Source organism: Protopterus annectens, chromosome 10.part0 (assembly GCF_019279795.1).
Source record: "Protopterus annectens isolate FY-2018-M chromosome 10.part0, PAN1.0, whole genome shotgun sequence".
In the NCBI taxonomy this organism is placed as follows: Eukaryota; Metazoa; Chordata; order Ceratodontiformes; family Protopteridae; genus Protopterus; species Protopterus annectens.
In genome coordinates, this window is record NC_056744.1 from 402,837,854 (window position 1) to 402,856,826 (window position 18,973).

The 18,973-nt window shown below is 38.3% G+C and overlaps 1 protein-coding gene across 1 annotated transcript in view; it reads left to right on the forward strand.

Moving 5' to 3' along the window:
• HMCN1 (hemicentin 1) overlaps nt 1-18,973 on the forward strand; it is a 5,606,893-nt gene that overhangs the window by 4,408,078 nt on the left and 1,179,842 nt on the right. Inside the window, exon 68 of the mRNA XM_044085314.1 lies at nt 12,642-12,920. Within this exon, the coding sequence (XP_043941249.1) occupies nt 12,642-12,920 (279 nt within the window). The remainder of the gene's footprint in view (nt 1-12,641; nt 12,921-18,973) is intronic.

Below are 18,973 nucleotides of genomic sequence, written 5' to 3' on the forward strand. Positions count from 1 at the left end.
TGCTGGTGCTTCTCCTCCTCTTAAAATACTGTTGAGCAAAACATATCTTTATCAGTTATCAGTTTTTTCCTCCTAGCTTCCAGGCTTCCACAGGAATTCCATATATTCCTGGGAACTTTCCTGTGGATTGGCTATACATCACCATTTTTATCTAATCTCCTCCTCTCGCAACTGTTAGCAATTGAGCCTCATCTACCTGTAACCTTTGGATATTTAATTCTTCCATAAACATTTCCATTTGTAGCTTTTCTTGATTTCCATATTTCTCTGCTTTATACAGACTTTCATAACATTTTTGAAATATTTCTAATACCTGTACAGGATCTCTTGTTATCTTCCTTGTTATAGGCTCCCTATGCTTGGTGACAACCCTTTCTACTTTCTGTTGCCTGAGTTGTTGTGCTAAAAGTTTTTTTGCTTGAGAGTTATTATCAAAAGAACGGTTGCTTAACTGCAATCTTTCTAAGCTCATGCATATTATCGAGGTAATCACTTAATTTCTTTTAACATGTTGCAATTGCTTCTCTTCTTGTTTGTTTGATTCACCATATTCTGCATTACTGTCAGTGCCTCTAAATAATTTTTGTTACTTCTTAATCATTTCTGTCTTTCTTTTATTTCTACCCTGTTTTACAACTCCACTTTAATTTTGTCCCACTCTGTACATATATTTTCAGAAGCACTTTCTATCTTCTCTTATAACTCCTGAACAATGTCTACTACCCATTCTTTAAGTTCCTCTCTTTTCAACGGATAGGTGAGAAAGGGACAGTGTCTTATTCTTATTTCATTACCCCTCATTTTTATGTAGTATTATTGGTGCATGATCTGAAATAGTTATTGGGTGTGTATCAAAACTTTCAATTAAATGCACATGTTCCTGTGAAGAGCATGTTCTGTCTAGTCTAGACCAGTTTTTTATATCTTGGGGAATGATATGTAAATTCACTCTGAACTCCTACTACCGAATTCACATCTTACATGCTAAAAATTTTCATAAATTTCTTCAAAAATCTACCCTCCTTTGTTATACTTTCCCTTCTGTGCCCCTCAGATACATCTTCACTGCTACAAATCAAATTTTAGTCCCCACCTGTAAGTAATATTCCCTGCTGAAAGCTGATTATTTTTCCCAGAATTTTGTTAAGCTCCATTATAGCAGTTTTAGGTGGAATATAAATACATGCCAGTGTAATCCTCCTCCCTTGCCAGTAGCCCCTTAGTGCTACCAATCTCCTATTATTATTTTTTATCCTCTTCTGTCACTATTAGATCTCCTCTTGCAATTGATAATATAAGTACTCATCTTTTCCTTTGATCCATGTATTCAGCTGAATAACCGTCCTGAAAAACCTTTGTCAAATTCACATGTTTATTTCTTTCCAAATGTTTCCCCATGTGGCATAGATATTTATACTCTACATATTTATACTCTACATTGTTTAATATAATTCACTTTTTTATATATATCTGTGAGACCTTTTACATTTAAAGATAATACAGAAAGCCTCATTATGTTAAAAAGTTATTATCCCCACCTTCTCTGTGTAACAGCTGTTTTGTTAAGTGTCTAGTTACAGCTTTTGTGTTACATGCATATGCTAATGTTTGGCAGGTTGATCTTTTATGCAGTTGTTTTTGTCATATCAATTTGGGCCTATGTCACATGTTGCAAAATGTTTAGTTTTATTAAAGGCCCTCAAACAAAAAACAAACACCCCCAGTACACCCCCTAAAACCTATGAACTTAATAGCAACACAGTACAGATTTCAAATATTGAAGGTTTACAATCCTAATAGGGGCAGTTGTCCCAGACTGACAGCCATACTCACAGTCTTGGATTAACCTAAAGGGAAGGTTATCCATGCTAAGACTCTTGATACAGCCTGTGCTTATACTAAGTGCTGTTTAGTTTTGTGTTATCTTTATTACTCTCCCAGACTGTGAAAACACTTGAATGCTTTCATAAATATATCCTAGCCATTGAAAGAAATAACTATTCTGTGTTTATTGCTCTTTATCAGATTGTCTCTATGGAGACATGAGATTCAGATACAGAGTTTCTTGTACAAGCACTCATTTATTTGCTAGACAGTGTTCTATTTATTTATTTGTTTTCTCTTAAAACCCATTACTAGATCAAGCCAAGGGCCTTAATCCAGTCATTCACCTATGCAAGACTGAAAAAAGCACATCAAATTTTCTTGCGCCCTGCTCTTTGGCCAGATGTTTCTTCTTTTTTTACATTGCAGTGCCTACATTTCTTAAAACCGAACAAGGAGAAAGAAAGAAGGGATAAAAAGAAACAGGGGCAGCACCCATTTACTTTTGTATCTCCATTACTCTCAAAAATAACTGAGAAAACTTTATATCATGCAGATTATATCACGCATTATAAAAACACTACTATTAAGATCAAAATGTTGCTTTACTTACAGTTAACTCTTTCCTTCCTCTCCCCCCTAAATGTTCTTCCATACATTAATGGCATGAAGTAGGGCATATGCTTTAGAGTCCCCTACAGGTTTAACAATGTAAAAAAAGGTAAATATTTCCAATTTTCTTGTTCTCTTATGTTTCACAAATATAATTGATACTTTGTAATCCCACATTTATGTATCAATTTCCAAGTTGCTAGTTTTACTCCTGTTGGTCTCCATCGCCCATATCCAGTCTCTCCTTCATTTCCAACATACTGCTGTTTTTTCTAGTTAATTCTTGTGCTGTTTTTCTGTCTCTCAAGCATTTTCCATTGAAACATTTTAAAAAGTTTCACTGGCCCAATCTCTCTGTGATCTTTATTACCAGTAGAACAAGAAGCAGAGTCTCCTTCTGTTTCTTAACTCACTTTTTCTTGGACAAACATTTGTATTTCCTCATTGGAATGCTCTGCATCAAAACATGATTTTGTCACTCCGGGAAAGAATATTCTGAAAATAGCTGTGTACAGCAGCTTAAATCTCATGCCTGATTCTCGGCATTCCTTGATTAGTGGAATAAATTTACTCGTCTTCTGCCTTGTGTACAGTGAGTAATCATTTCCACAGTCACTGTACTGTCCCCCACTTTTAATACTTTTGTCTTCTGTCAGTTTTGTCACTCCTTTTGCTGGTAGGATTTCATCTTTACTATTAAGGTCTATGTTGCTTTCTTATTCCCAGGTTTGGAGCATACACCCATGTGCCTTTTCAGTTAACAACTCCTGCTGTGAAATACCATTCCAGTTGCTTAATTGTACTTTCATAAAATGAATACAGTCTGTTTCTTCCAGCTTCTCTGGTATAGCAGAACATTTCAGATTTTCTCTATGTGCTCTGTCTTCTAATTCTATTATTTTTGGGACATATCTTCTTGAGCAGTCTCATATTCAGCTAGCCTTTTCTTCATTTCGACCTCTGATTTTTGCAGTTTTATCACCTCATCTGAATATCTTTTTATAAAGCTTCCTCTATTTTCCAGCCTTTTGTCATTTAAGTTGATATACTTATTCAGTGTTTCATGTATTTTAATCAGATCTGAGTATGTTTGACTTATTTTTTTCCTCTATTTTAGTGGAAGTCATGTCTTGTACCAAAGCTGGAACTTGCACTGCTCTTTGCTGAACAGCTGCAGATTTATTCCCATTCAGTGCTTTTTCCTTATCTTTTGTGATTGGTTTTCTTTCAGGCTCTCTGAATATTTTTTTCTGCCATCCAGGCAATGCACTTACTAGCCAGTTTACCCCAAAATATGAGTTTACTGGCTTTCTCTTCTGCATTTCTGTTTTTACACTGGGTGAACTGAAATGATGCTGCTACTCAATGTGCAGCCATCTTGGAAGTCCCCTGGAAAAAGGTTATTAATCTCCAACATGTCCTAATCATTAGCACTCTGACAGAACTTGGCATTAAGAAGTACTTTCAATCACAATCTGTAAAGTTTGGAAGCCTATTAATGTATTTGAACCCAAAAAGCACCATTTTATCTCCTTCAAGAGATTTCAGGAGCTAGTTGCCTTTAAGGAGGCTACATTGTTTCTTGGCAGTATTATTCACAAACTGTTTGATATATTTTTACTTTAAAGTGAACTTGGTCAGACTGGTTGAAATTAACACAAGTTTTTTGATGAGGGAAAGTCTGAAAATTTTAATTCATCTTTAGATAAAGAGATGTTGTTTGTTCCATCTGCCAATCAAACAACTTGATGAGACAAGGAAATAAATGCAAGGGTCTTCCAAGATTTTTTCTACTCCCCCCCCCCATAACCACAAATCTTCCACATCTGCTTTTCTTTCTAAAAAACAGAACAAAACATTCCTGCTTCTCAAGCCTAGCAGGGAAACAAAAAGAGATGGCAGGAAGGGAATAATAAGAAACTAGGACATTTCCTAAAATCAGACAGTCTAATACTTCAGAATGACTATATCAGCACTGTTTCCCCTCCTCCTTCTCTTCCTCTGTCAAAATCTGTCCCAGAAAGTGGCATTGTGGACTCCCCTAAAAGTAGTTCAAGAGGGATACAGTTGACACTGGATAGAAATACCTCTTTTCAGGAGAATTTATTCCCACACTCCAAACCAGTTTTTTTTCCTCAGGTTCTTCAGTCATATAACTGGTGCCATTAAATCAAATGGGCAAAAGCTTCTTTTCCAGAATGTTTCTGGTAATAAAGAAAGAGTCTTCCTGAAGACTAGTTCATCTTTCTTCTACAACTTTTTATGTGAAAGTCATAACCAAGAAAAATAAAACCAATAGAATATAAAAACTTGAAGAAACAGCCAGAAGTACTCGGCAACCACTTTACTGTAAAACAAATCCAATAGAGTTAAGTGCATTCATCCCAAAAATATTATAGAAAAAGGTAGTTTTTTATTTATTATGGTGTTCAACAAGGATAGCTCAGCCATAGTAAAAATGTTAAATAAGAACTGGAATTTAGTAAAAATGTTAAATAAGAACTGGAATTTTTTTATCCTTTATCAAACCGTGATGGGTATATTGGGTGACAAGCCAGCCATAGTGTTCAAAAAGGGTCAGTCTTTCAAAAATTTGTTAGAAAGTAGAAAGCCATCAGGTATTGGTTTTAAAATTAATAATAAGGCATTAGGTAATTTTAAATGCGGGATGTGCAAACACTGCCCTTATTTAATAACCATTGGGATAAAATTTAAACTTTGTGATTTTTATTTTTCAGTACAAGAGCATTTTAATTGTCAATCCAAAAATGTGTATTTGGCAAAGTGCTTACAGTGTCCGGCTTTTTATATAGGAAAAGCCTCTAGATGGTTACGTGAAAGAATGTATTTAGTATTAGCCGATGTCAGCTAAGAAGGGCAAATGCCGTTGCGGCTGTCAGATACCCCATAAAGATACACACAACCATTGCATTTGTTGTCTTTGGAAGGAACACGATCATACTGCTTGTTCCATTTGCCAATCTTTTGTACAGAAGACCCTCCGCAGCTGTCTGGCCGCACTAAACTTATATTTAGAGAACCAGCATCTCAAAATGCTTGCACTTAGGATGGACCCCAAATCAGCCTCTCCGACTGAACCACAGAAAATAGCCAAAGTTTCCAGGCCTACTTCCATTGCCTCTCCACCGTCGGACGTCCCACCAGCTTCAGATTTAGGAGTTGAGGGACATCCAACAGAACTGACTAGATTGACGGCTCCCACTAAGGAAGCCGCTTCAGAAGCAATGGCCTGCTCTTCCATGGAGATAGCTCAGACATCCACACCTACCAAGGTTGAGGGGAACCAGAATCAGTAGGACGACCTTCGGAGACGCCAATTCCTGAGACTCAGGCTTTTGAAACTAGGCCTTCTCCCAGACCAATGCCTACTAAGCAAAAACAAAAAACTAAGCATTTGACTCCTATCCCTTAAGGAGTTCCAGACTGACAATCATTCACTAACTCTTTGATGTAGGCCTTTATGGCCCTCAGGCCCACAGGCTCTTCTCTCTCCACTATACCTGTGCTCAGCCCTAGGCCTGCCTCTGCCATTTCTCTTCCGTTGCAGACTACCCAAGTAAGAGAGGAGGGAATAGAACTTTATTACTGTTCTTCTGAAGATTCAATTTCTTATGCATCCCAGATTGCCTCTCCTTCAGAATACTATTCACCAGATGAGGAATCCATTGAAGGGGACTCCCCACCAGAGGACATTACCATTGATGAAACTATAACTAAGATGAAACAGTACTTTAAATGGGACACTGCCCAGATGACTGACACCCAGAGGAGGTATTTTGAACACCTTCAAGTGGAGTCGCCCTCCCCATCAGCCATCCCACCTGTCTTACCTGCCTATCTGGATGCTTTTACCTCTGCATCCAAAAATCCTGACTTTCAACCACCTGCACCTAAATGATCAGACAGGTTTTATAAGGACCTGTTCCTCAGAATTCCCAACCACCTATATTAACCTGCATGTATTTACACAAATCATATCCACCCCTACCAGGATAGGTAAACCCAACCAAAAAGAAAGCATACTTCACTGGGTACTCATAAATAGTCACCCCCAACTGTACACCTCTGGTACCCTCCCTGATAGCCTAAGCGATCACCTTCTCACATATGTAATTAAGCACAAAGCCATTAATTCCCAACAACCCTTACTCAGAAAGGTTAGAAACAACAAAAACTTTGACCCTGCCAAATTCCAACAAGAACTAAACTCATGTAATTGGTCTATTCTAAAACACCTCCCTTTAGAGGAAGCAGTAGCATACTTTAACAACAAATTCCTTGAGATCCTTGATTTGCATGCACCTGTTCGTTCAAAGAGAACAAAGGCAAAAACTGCGCCGTGGCTTTCTAAAGAGTCTAAACTCAAAATTACCCTTAGAAACAAAGCATGGGCTTTATGGCATTCTTCTAAAGACCCCCAAGATCACATTAAATACAGGCAATCCAGGAACGAAACTAAAAAATCCATTTTACAAGACAAAAAACAATACTACTGTAATTTACAGACAGTAAATCAAAATAACCCTCAGAAGTTTTGGGCAGGTTTAAATAATCTACTGCATTCTGGACAAACTTCAACCCCAATCCCTGCTGCTACTATTGATAAAGCCCCTGAAGATGTTTCTGACATTTTAACCAATTCTTTACTGAGACAATTCAAGCCCTAGCTAGCCAACTACCTCCTAGCTCCCCTGGTCCTGAAAGTAGCATCCCTAGAAACCTATTCACATTCAGCTTTCAACCAGTCGCCACTTCACTTATCCGTACCTTGATCAAAAAATTAAAACCCACTACACTTTCTGCTGATCAACTCCTTACCGAGTACCTACAAAAATCAGCTGATGCTATTGCTTACCCCGTCTCAGTACTAATCAATCGAATCATAGTAAAAGCTAAAATTCCCACCATCTGGAAAATATCCTATATAATCCCACTTCACAAAGGAGGCAGCTCTACTGATTTCTCCAATTATAGGCCAATAGCTGTACTCTCTCCACTTGCAAAGATTATGGAAAAATGTATTCATAGACAACTCATGCACCACCTAATCCAGAATCACCTTAAGGCAGACACTCAGCATGGCTTCTGTCCTCATCACAGCACTACTTCAGCCCTCCTAGCCTTTACCAACACCATAAACCATAATCGCAACAATAATTACATATCCTCAGCCCTCTTCTTGGATCTTTCCAAGGCATTCGATATGCTTGATCACCAACTTTTAATCCACACCGTGCAAACATTCTGTCTAGATACTAGAGCCCTTCAATGGTTTCAATCCTACCTGAATGGACGACAGCAGGCTGTCCGCTGGCAGAACAAACTCTCTAACCTTCTACCTAACACCCTTGGAGTACCACAAGGCTCTATACTAGGGCCCTTGCTGTTCTCCATCTTCATTAACCTTTATACTGTCATCCCAAAAGTCAGCTGTATCCAATATGCTGATGACTCTACTCTGATTTGCTCAGCCACATCTCCAATAGAGTTATGGTCAGCTACCCAGACCACCTTTAATACAATAGAAAACTGGCTTTTTGAACGTCATCTGATCCTAAATCCCAAAAAAACTAAAATGCTGTTATTTTCACCAACACGTAGGTCTACCGCTTTCACCTTTACCATAAATTCAAATGATGGCACAATAATCTCCCCTGACCCCTCTACAAAACTATTAGGTGTCATCATAGATAATAATCTAAAATACGAACTACTTGTTAACCAAACTATCAAAACCATCAATAAAAAAATAGGGCCACTTTACAGAATAAAAGCCTTCCTAACCCCTCCAGCTAAAATTGCCATAGCTCGCTCTCACCTTCTTTCAACCCTTCTGTATGCATCCCCACTACTCTCAAATTTAAACAAGACTGTCCTTAACAAACTCTCAATTTGCTACAACCACATTGCCAGGTTTGCCACTGGGCTGCCTTTTAGGACACATCATTGCATCAATCTAAATCAGCTTAGGTGGCTTGAACTATCCAGCCTAATCCAGTGAAACCAACTGATTATGGCCTATAAAATCCTCTATAATCCGGACAATACTCTTGCACTTAAAAATATTATCACCCCCTATAACAATCCTAGACCGCTTCGATCCACTAACAAACTACTAATTCAGACTAGCAAAATTAATAACACAGCCGGTGACTCTCTCTTTGCAAACTCTGTAAGTAGATCCTGGAACTCTCTTCCAGATGATATTACCTTACTTTCCACCTTAGGTCAATTTAAAACTAGACTCAAACAACATTTGTCACTTAACTGGCTATGTCAATGTATCAAGCCTGGCTAACTCTCTCTAGAATGTGTAAAAATCTGTTAACCAGTTTACTGTGTAATTTAATTTAATCCTGATTTACGCTCAGGATTAACTCTAACCTGTGGAACTTGTTTAACTTGCTTACTTATGTAATCTCTGTAAATAGTCTGTAATATGTAATGCTGGTATTATGTAATGCTGTATCTGCTTACCCTTGGAGCTTTTCTCTCCGGGCCTCCGCTGAAAATGGACATCCCGGTCAACAAATGTAAAATAAATAAACAAATAAAAATAAGGTACCTTATGAGCAAAAATTCTTAGTTAACCTCCGCCCCCCCCCCACCGGCAGACCCTGCAGTTATTGCTGTCTCCCCAGACAAGCAATCCAGACCTATTCCCTGTGCATCTCTTTTGCCTACTGATAAAGACAGCAAAAGCATGGACAGGATTGGGGAAAAAAGTGTACACCTCTTCCACCCTGGCCTTCCATGCTATTAATTACCAGCACACATGGTAAAATATGCCCTAGACCTTGTCTCACAAGCAACCAATCTCATGGCTGCCACACCTGACTGCCCTACTATATCAGACATAACATCTAAACTGTCTCTGTTTTCCCAGGTAGCCAGACATTCCATTAAGTGCAGTTATGATGCAGCAGATGCCTCAGCTAGGTCAGCAGCTTCTGCTTCTGTCCTCCGCAGATATTCTTGGCTTTACCTACAACCTCTTCCTGAAGACTTCAAAACTAAAATTATGGATACCCCATTAGACCATAACCTTTTGTTTGGAAAACAATCTGCAGAACTTTGAAAAACCTGCAGGAGAAAAGCAAGGAATTGCAGGACATCAAGCATTTGTTTGTGTCCCCTATTCTTAAGTATTACAGGAACTGCACTGCTAAAACTTCATTTGTCAGGCAAACCCCTTCCTCTGGCACCCCCTCCTCCACCAGGCACAGGAGCGGATCCAGAAGGCAAACATACCTCAGACCTGTTACCTCTCAACCAACTCCTTCACAGCCCTTTCAGGATAGAAATGCACCCAACAATGCGTGACTGCCTTGCCCATCTGCCTTTATCAGCCCGCCTATTCCACTGTTTACCATTTTAGAAAATCATCACTTCAGACCAATGGGTACTCACTATCATTCAAAACGGATACTTCCTTTCTTGGAGGGAAAAGCCCACCCCAAGGCCCATTCCCTTTCCCCCAAAAAATCAAGCCCACCTCCTGCCATAAATTCTTCAAGACCTCCAAAAACTAGGAACACTAGAACCTGTTCCTTCAGGTCAGGAAGGAAAAGGGTTTTACTCAAGACTCTTTCTGGTCCCCAAAAAGGATTGTCCTTGGAGACCTATACTGGATCTATCCTTCCTGAACCAATTCCTAAAAGTTCCATCATTCAAAATGCTTTCCCTTCCAACCCTTCTCCCTTTTATCCCAGACCAGGCCTTCATGGCCACACTGTATCTAAAGGAGGCTTACCTCCATATCCCCATAAAGCCCTCCAACAGAAATTTTTTACATTTTTCTGGACCCTACTCTCATTTTCAGTTTACAGCCTTGCCCTTTGGTTTCTCTACTGCACCAAGAGTTTTCACAAAATGCCTAGCCCCAGCCATTGCTTACTGCAGGACCCAAGGTATCCAACTCTATCCCTACCTAGATAGAAACCCTTCTCAAAGACCACCTCAGGTTCACCACCACCATTCTTCAAAACCTGGGCTTCACCTTCAACATAAACAAATCCTCCTTGCTCCCTCAGCAAGACAAAATCTTTCTGGGGAGCAGAATCAGGACAGATCTGATGCGGGCCTTTCTTCCACAGGAAAAGGTCCACTCCCTCTCCACCCACTTTCAAAACCTTTTACTGGAACCCCAGATTTCTGCAAGACAATTCCTGCAACTCCTGGGGCTTATGGCAGACACCATTCCTATGCTGCCCTTGGCAAGAATGCACATGTGAAAGTTCCAATGGGTACCTCAAGGATATGTGGTCACAACACCTACACTCTCTGGAGAAGCCGCCTCAAATCAGAACTAAGATGGGGGATTCTACAAATCTGTCACAACCTGGGGATTACCACTCCAAATGCCCTCCCCAACCCAGTTCATGCACATAGATGCATCAAACCTAGTATGGGGAGCCACCTGCAAAGATTTCAGGGTTCAGGAAATATGGAATCCTGACCTTCAAAAGAAACATATCAATGTCAGGGAGATGACTGCAGTTCTGCTAACCCTGGAGGTTTTTCTTCCTACCCTCCACCTGGGCCCCCTTCTAATATTCACAAACAACTTCACAGTTATGTGGTATCTCAACAAACAAGGAGGAACCAAAGCCTACCTCCTTTGCAGAATAACTACAAATTTGGGACCTCGCCTCCAGGCACAACTTGTCCCTGCAGGCCTCATACATCCCTTCTCAGGACATCAAATAGACAGATCTTCTCAGCAGAACATCTTCTCTACAGCATGAGTGAATGTTCAACAGAGAAACCTTTCTAGACATTGTCCACCGGTTGGGCACTCCTCAAGTGGATCTGTTTGCCTCCACCCAGAACAGACAATTGTGCAATTTCTGCACCAAAGATCACTCCCCAGTAGCCTGGAGAGTAGATGCCTTCAGTATTCCTTGGAAGGGACTGTTTCTTTATGCTTCCCCCTTCCCTCTAATACAAAAGGTCCTACTGAAAATCAGGAAGGACAAAGCAAAAATCTTGCTGGTGACTCCATACTAGCCAAGGCAACACTGGTCCCACCTACTTCACTCACTATCCAACTAACAATAGTGAGAGGATTCTCCATTCCCTGCATGTACACAAACAACTGAGATTCTACCTAGACAAAATGAAGTCCTTCAGAAAATGTGACCAACTATTTGTCTCCTTCCACCCCAGGGCTATGGGCAAGGCAGTTTCCAAGCAAACTATTTCAGGTTGGTTCAGGAAAATCCATTTCCTTCTGCTACTCACACCATGGCAAACATTTACCCCATGGGATGAGAGCTCATTCCACCAGAGGTGTGGTTACTTCCAAAGCCTTCCTCAAAGGGCTGGACACAGCCTCCATTATGGAAGCTGCCACCTGGTCCACTATTCACACCTTCACCAGACACTACAAGCTAGATCAAGTCTCCAGAGCCAGGGCAGGCTTTGCTAGAGCAATCATGCAGGGGTTTCTGGAATCTTCCACTTCTACCTCCACCCTTCCCTCTAACTAGCTGTGGTACTCTCCCACATTAAGAATACTGCAACATAGGAATAGAAGGACATAGAACAGCTGTGTAAAATCTTACCATAACCATAGATGTCCTTCTTTTTCATTTTGCAGTATTACATCCCTCCCAACTCCCCCCCTGAATTAAGTTTCAACTACGTTGATAGCTCTCAGCTACTAGGAAGCTCTACCCTTTACCAAGAGCAACTAGCCAACATATGACACTTGATACTTCTGGCTGACAATCACTTATTGCTCTTTTTGGGACAGTTTGTCTGGCCTTCAACTTCTGAGGTCTGTGTGTGCAGACGTCACATTTAAGGTCCCTGGATTATGGCCCTATGTGTGACATCCCACACATCTACAGCAACCAGGCTTAAGCTTTTGTATAGGAGCCGATGTCGGGTCACCTGAGGTGAGAAATCTCACAGTAAGAATACTGCAACATGGAAGAGAAGGACATCTATGGTTATGGTAAGATTTTACACACCTATTCTATGTCTTACACTAGACTCTCTTAACCTGTTTGATTACATATGCTATCATCAGTACTTGAGGAACAGCTTAGAATACAGAGGTTTCATACTGTCCTTCTGAAACTTGTCCATTATAATCCCATCATTCTGCTGCAAAACTGCTGTCACTCATTCTGCAGAGATGATGTCAAAGATATTTATAGTTTCTTTTTGTTTTCTAGTGCCACCAAGCATGGAGAATGCAGGAGAAACAGAAGACATAACTGTAGTGAAAGGAAACCATGCCTTGTTGACATGTATCACAGATGGCACCCCAGTCCCAAACTTATCATGGCTGAAGGAAGGACAGGCCTTAGTGCTCCGTAATCATATTACAGTCAGTAACCAGGGAATGGCTCTTCAGATTTCTGGAACAGAGGTTCAGGACACCGGCATGTATACTTGTGCAGCTACAAATGCAGCAGGAGAGGCCAGCAAACACTTCAGCCTGAAGGTATTAGGTAAGGTTTCATTCTGTCTGCACTTAAAGAAACATTGAACAATTAATCAGGTTATTTATTTATTTGTGGGGGTGGTGTGTGTAGCAAAGCCAAGTGTCATACAAATGTGCTGTTTACAGGCATGAGGAAGAGGCTAAAAAGAACTTAAGTAACTTGTATAAGGTCACACATAGCACAACCAGACGTTGTCGGGATTCAGTCATAGGACATCAGCACTGCATCCACACATTTGACTGATGTATTACATTGTTTTGTGTCAGTGTTCTCAGCATCTGTTTTTATATTGTATTTTTGATACATTTGTTTATTGTCCAGATAGCTGGTATGGCTCAGTAGATCTTTTTTCAGCTGCATCCTAGACTCTGAGAGAATACAATACATAACTATGTCTTGCATAATATCCTAGCTAAACATCATTGCATGTTTAACAGAGTATTTTAACATTCTGTGGTAATGAATGTGAGGTGCAACAAGAGACATTTTTGTTAAACCATCACCATGGCAATCACACATCCACACAAATGAAAACAAACCACATTGACACATTATCAGCTGCAAACACTATACCTCTCCCACAGTCTGCCCAGTCACTGCCAGTCAAACACCACACAGCCCACTCAATTTCTTCACCCCAAATCCCACTCATCCTCCAAAACACCACTCTGCATGCCTTGTTCCCATAACTCCCTCTTCCCTCCATGCACCCTGTGATGACCCACCACTGCCAACCAATATGTGACGCAGATATCCCACCTGTGGGCCAGTAATCAAGGAGCCTCAATCCTCACCTCTGACACCTGTAGGGGGACATTCACACGGAGGATAACAGTTACATACACAGTATTTCCAGATGCAGCTCTCTGCATCAAGTGAAATTTCCCTTAAGAGCACACAGAGACCACAGTCAGTCCAGGGCTGGTTTCTCCCTCTTCCACCAGATCCCCAGTAAGACTCCCCACTGGCACAGCTATAGAGTTGAGACCTCAGCTGAGTGACCAAGCCAAGACCTCCAGAACCCTCTCTGTCCAACCTGTGCTTCGTGTCCCTGCCCAAGTAGCTGACACACACTCTTTGAGGTTTGATTTACACAGACAAGTACACCTGGGAAAGACTGGCACAGGTTTACTAGCTATGGGGCATGGCTTCTGCCTAAACTTTAAGGTAGTTACCACTGCCACCAGTCACTCCTATCAGCTACCTTAAGGCTCTTAACAAAGGGTGACCAATTTTACTGTGTAATATTAATATTGATACAAATGGTAGTTTGACCAAGGACAAGACTGTTAGGAGTGGCCTGCACTGTCTCACCAAATAAATATGCAAGTACTCTCAAAACTTAAATATCTCTACAAAGATTAGCCACAATGAAAGGTTTAATTATATTTAATAATAAATACTAAAAGAACAAGACAATATTAAATATATATTCACAGTGACATCAGAGTTCTAAATCACAGGGAATACTTTAAACAACATTGCAGGACAGGCTCAGACAAAGAAAAATATCTAAACTAAGCTTCACTATATTCCTGACTGAATCTAACAGAAGTATACTATTCCCTAATAACTTACGTAATAAAGCAAGGCAGATGAAGTGGTGAATGGTTGTTTTGTTGTTGTCAGGTCCAAGACAAAATGCAGAATGCCCTGTCTCACTCTAAGAAACTTCTCAAAATAACATATAAAATATTACTTTTGAGATAGCTTGCAAAGTGACATCATTTCTGATCATCTGACTTCTAGTGCTCATACAAACCTCCATTTTTGGCAGCTGGCTGTATTTAGCATCTACCTGTAAAAATACACAGACAAGGGCTTTTGCTTAGATCAACGAGCCTCAATCCTATAGTTTTTCCATCCCATTTGTATCAAACAATTGCATTCCTTCATGCTTCCAGAGTAGCAATTAGTTCACCCCAAAGGCAATACAGAAAGCTTCCTAGTACAGACTTTGTGTCTTTGGCTGCATTGAAACCTGTGAGATAGCATCTTTGTGACCTAGCCTATAAAATGTTTTAATTTCAGATATTTTTCTAAAGTTTGCTGGACTGAGGTTAACCCTCCAATTTCTTCTGTTAAAACATATACATTTAAACAGTTACAATAGTGCATGTACATTTCGGTTCCCTTCCAGTAGGGCACACTGTAGATACATTTTAAACACAAGCACTTTTCAAATATCTTTTCAACACAAGCATCTGTACAAAGCAATTTGATATACACATGACATACAGCTCTAATACATTTTTAACACAAGCATCCTATGTAAATTAGTTTGATATTCACAAATAACATATAATTATTTACAAAATTCCCAGCTAACTGTACAAGCAGTACCTCCTTTTGTCACACAGCCTCCTCCCACCCCTTTTCCAAAGATCCCACCTACAGTTTTTCCATCCCTGTCACAACATTCAGCACTTCCAGTACAGTTTGACTGGACCTTGACGTCTACTCTTCAGCAGCTGCCTCCCTGGCAACCACTAGAATCAAACCCAGTAAGGTCCCACTATCTCTAGACAATTCTGACCCTGCACCACAGCTAAAAATAATCACCACCCCAGTTGCACCAATCCACTCACCCAGTACCTCCAACAGAGTAGTCCACAGGGAATCACCAAAGTCTATGAACCCAACACAGTCCCAAAAAACATGCTCCCAACCACCTCTCTCCTCCCTACCACATCTCCAACACATGCAATCCACCTGAGGAAAAACTACCCAGATTCTGACTGGGGTACAAAAAATAACCATACAAACACTTCCAAGAAAAGATCCTAAATCTTCTAGACTTTGTTGCATATTTGGGAGCCATCCATACATCCCCCATTGTTTCTTTGTGAATTGCTTATCTAATCTCTCTTCCCATTCTCTTCTAATCTCCTCTGATTGATTCCTATAGTTATCATGCAATATAATATATGCCCTACTAATTATCCTTTTTTCCTAAATCCAAATTAGTAGATGTAACAAACATTTGAAACATAGCTCATATTAGATAATAACATTTCATTCATAAAAAAAAGAGAAAAACAGTCAATTTGCAAAAGGTCTCTATCCAAAATCAAAACTACTAATTATTATATAATCAAAAATATTAGTTCAAGTCATATTATCTTCAATTTTTCCTAATGTTTCTTTAACTTTTATCTAAGAGTTATAGTATAGTCTTGTCTTGACTGTAGATAGTTCCAAGTGGGCAAAATTAATAGCAATATTCTTGAAGACTTTGAATAAAGGTGATGTTTCATTTTTTCCAATTCGTTGTAATAACTTTGCATGCTATGGCTGATAAACTCCATAAGATATGGTATTTAGATCTAGGAACACTTTTAGCGACAGGTACTTTAAATAAAACCAACGATTTAGTTAATTTACATTTGTCGTTAAAAAATAATTTGTAAAAATAAATTGAAATTATTCCAAAATGTCTTTAGTGAAATGCAATCATAGAACATTTGCTGCCAGTCAGCTTTAACCTGCAGTCAACATCTCCAATAGTCTATATTTTTTAAACATCAGTTCCATTTTGTGATGTGTAATAAAACATCTATGTATAAATTTCTATGTGAATAGCCTCCACTGCAGTGAGAGAATAGTCTGTTTTGAAGATATTAATATTAACTTTTTTTTGCATCAGAGGGTGGTTGATTATTGATTAAACTATAATAATCCCCAAAATTCTCTCTAAAGTACAATTTTGTACTTTTAAGTATTTTATATACTTTAGATAAGTACCCCTTCCCTACAGTAGACTGATCACCTAAACTAATCATAAATTCTATATGTTTTGGGACAAATCCTTTACTAGTTATGTTCAATATTTCAATTTTGTTAGTAACATATTGTTTAATAGATTATGTTTCTAATAATTTTTCTTTATTTAAATTATATTTAATCAAAATACAATTCATTTTGTGTATTTTTTCAGAGTCCATTAGTTGATACCAAAAAGTAAGATTTGCTTCTTTGAACTTAATCATATTTGTGATATTATAGGTAGTTAAAACATTTGTAGTGCAAGCCATAGGAAATAACAAAAATATCCATGCTTTTATACTTGGATTTTTGATAATAAAATGTTAGAAAATACTTAATATATTAGATACATATCCAAAACATATTTTTTATGATTTGTCCTAAAAGTATGTTCCCTTAATAACCAGTGAAATGCATATGATAATGTTACTACTTTGTAGAAATTCCAAATCATTTGCTTCTTGTATTTTTTTCCAATGTGATTAGTAATGTGGATTTAGCCATAAGGTTATTGCCTTTACAATTGATGATAATGCATACATTTATATCTGGTAGACAAATACCACCTTCTGTACAACCTTTTAAATGATTTAACACTAATCTGGGTTTATTAGGATACCATAAAAAGCTTTTAAATTATTTAATCCTTTCCACAGGAGGAAGAAGGAAAATTGTTTGCATTAATTTTTGGAAAAATAATAATTTTAATTAAAGATAATCTTTCATCAATTGTAAAAAAATCCATTTACTGATGTTTTATATTGTTTAGAATGTCTTTATAATTAACTGATATTATATCATTAATATCGTCTAATAAGATCACTCCTAAATATTTTATTATCTACAGTTGTATATTTGGAAAATCTTTTTATCTTACTCTCTTTGCAATTTATAGGTAATATATTGGTTTTAGTCCAGATACTTTTGGAGCATTACCTTTGTATCAAATTATGCTTATAAATAATGATTATGATCAGATAAGGATATAGGATATCATCTGCAAATAACTGAATCTTAGAATTTAACTTTCATATTAAACTGAATAATCTTAATTTTGGCATCTATTCTAATACAATTGGCAAATGGCTGTATGACTAGAGTAAATAGTAAGGGGGGATAAAGGGCATCCTTGTTTAGTACCTTTAGCAATTGTGATAGGTTTAGATATATATGATCCAGTTTTAATTAAAGCAGAGGAATTTTCATAAAGCATTTTAATTAATTGTATAAAATTATCAGGAAAATTATGTTCATTTAGTACCAATAGCAAGTAATCTCCATGTACTGAATCAAAAGACCTATTAATTTCTACACTGAACAAAGTTAAATTTCCTTTTGTATATTTAAAATAATCTATTATTGTAAGTATTGTTTTAATATTATAAGTATTTCTATTTATAATAAATCCAGTTTGGTATTCATTTATCAATAATGGTAATAACTCTTAGAATAGCAAACGTAGATCCCCTGGACTCGAGCCGTGAATCAGAAGCAAACTCGCCTGTTGCTTTTTGTCACACAACTTTATTCGATAACTGCCAGCACCACAAAGTACATCTAGTAAGAATGGTTCAATAGGTACATTACTAGTAATTATGTCCCAATGTTTCTTTAAAATTTCTGTCATAATGTTGGTATAGGGGTTAAACCTGATGATGCATACTCTATTATCTCGGTCTATTTGGACTTTAGTACTCACCATACTGCCTGTACCCAGTAATGGTACATATTTACTACCCCATTCTTTCTTAACATAAGACGTAATGTTGATCAACATATGTTTAGGGTAACCTCTATCTAAAAATAACTTAAAAAGAGTATCTAATTCACTTTGCATAATCTCCTTAGTCGATGACATTCTGGCTATCCTTATGCATTGGCCTTTAACTACATTACGAAAGATGTGGCCAGGATGACAACTGCTATAATGTATGTAGTCATTTGAAAACGTGGGTTTTCTGTATATTCTAGACTCAAACCCTTGTCCTGTAGTACTAATCCAAGTGTCCAGATATGCTATTCCCACTTTGTCATACTGGTAGGTAAATTTGAGGAATTCCGTGGTGTTATTACCAAAAAGATGGCAAAGGGGATACAATCAATAGAGAATACAGATGGAATGATTGACGGAGAAGGTGGTGGAAAAAGTGTACAGAAGCATGCACCCCCCACCCCTGTAGACAACAGAATTAATGAGAAGGCATCTACTTTTTGTACCAGTATTAGTATACCTGAGGAAAATCCAGTAAGGCATCCGAACATACATTGCTTTGAAGGGTTCAAAGTATACAACT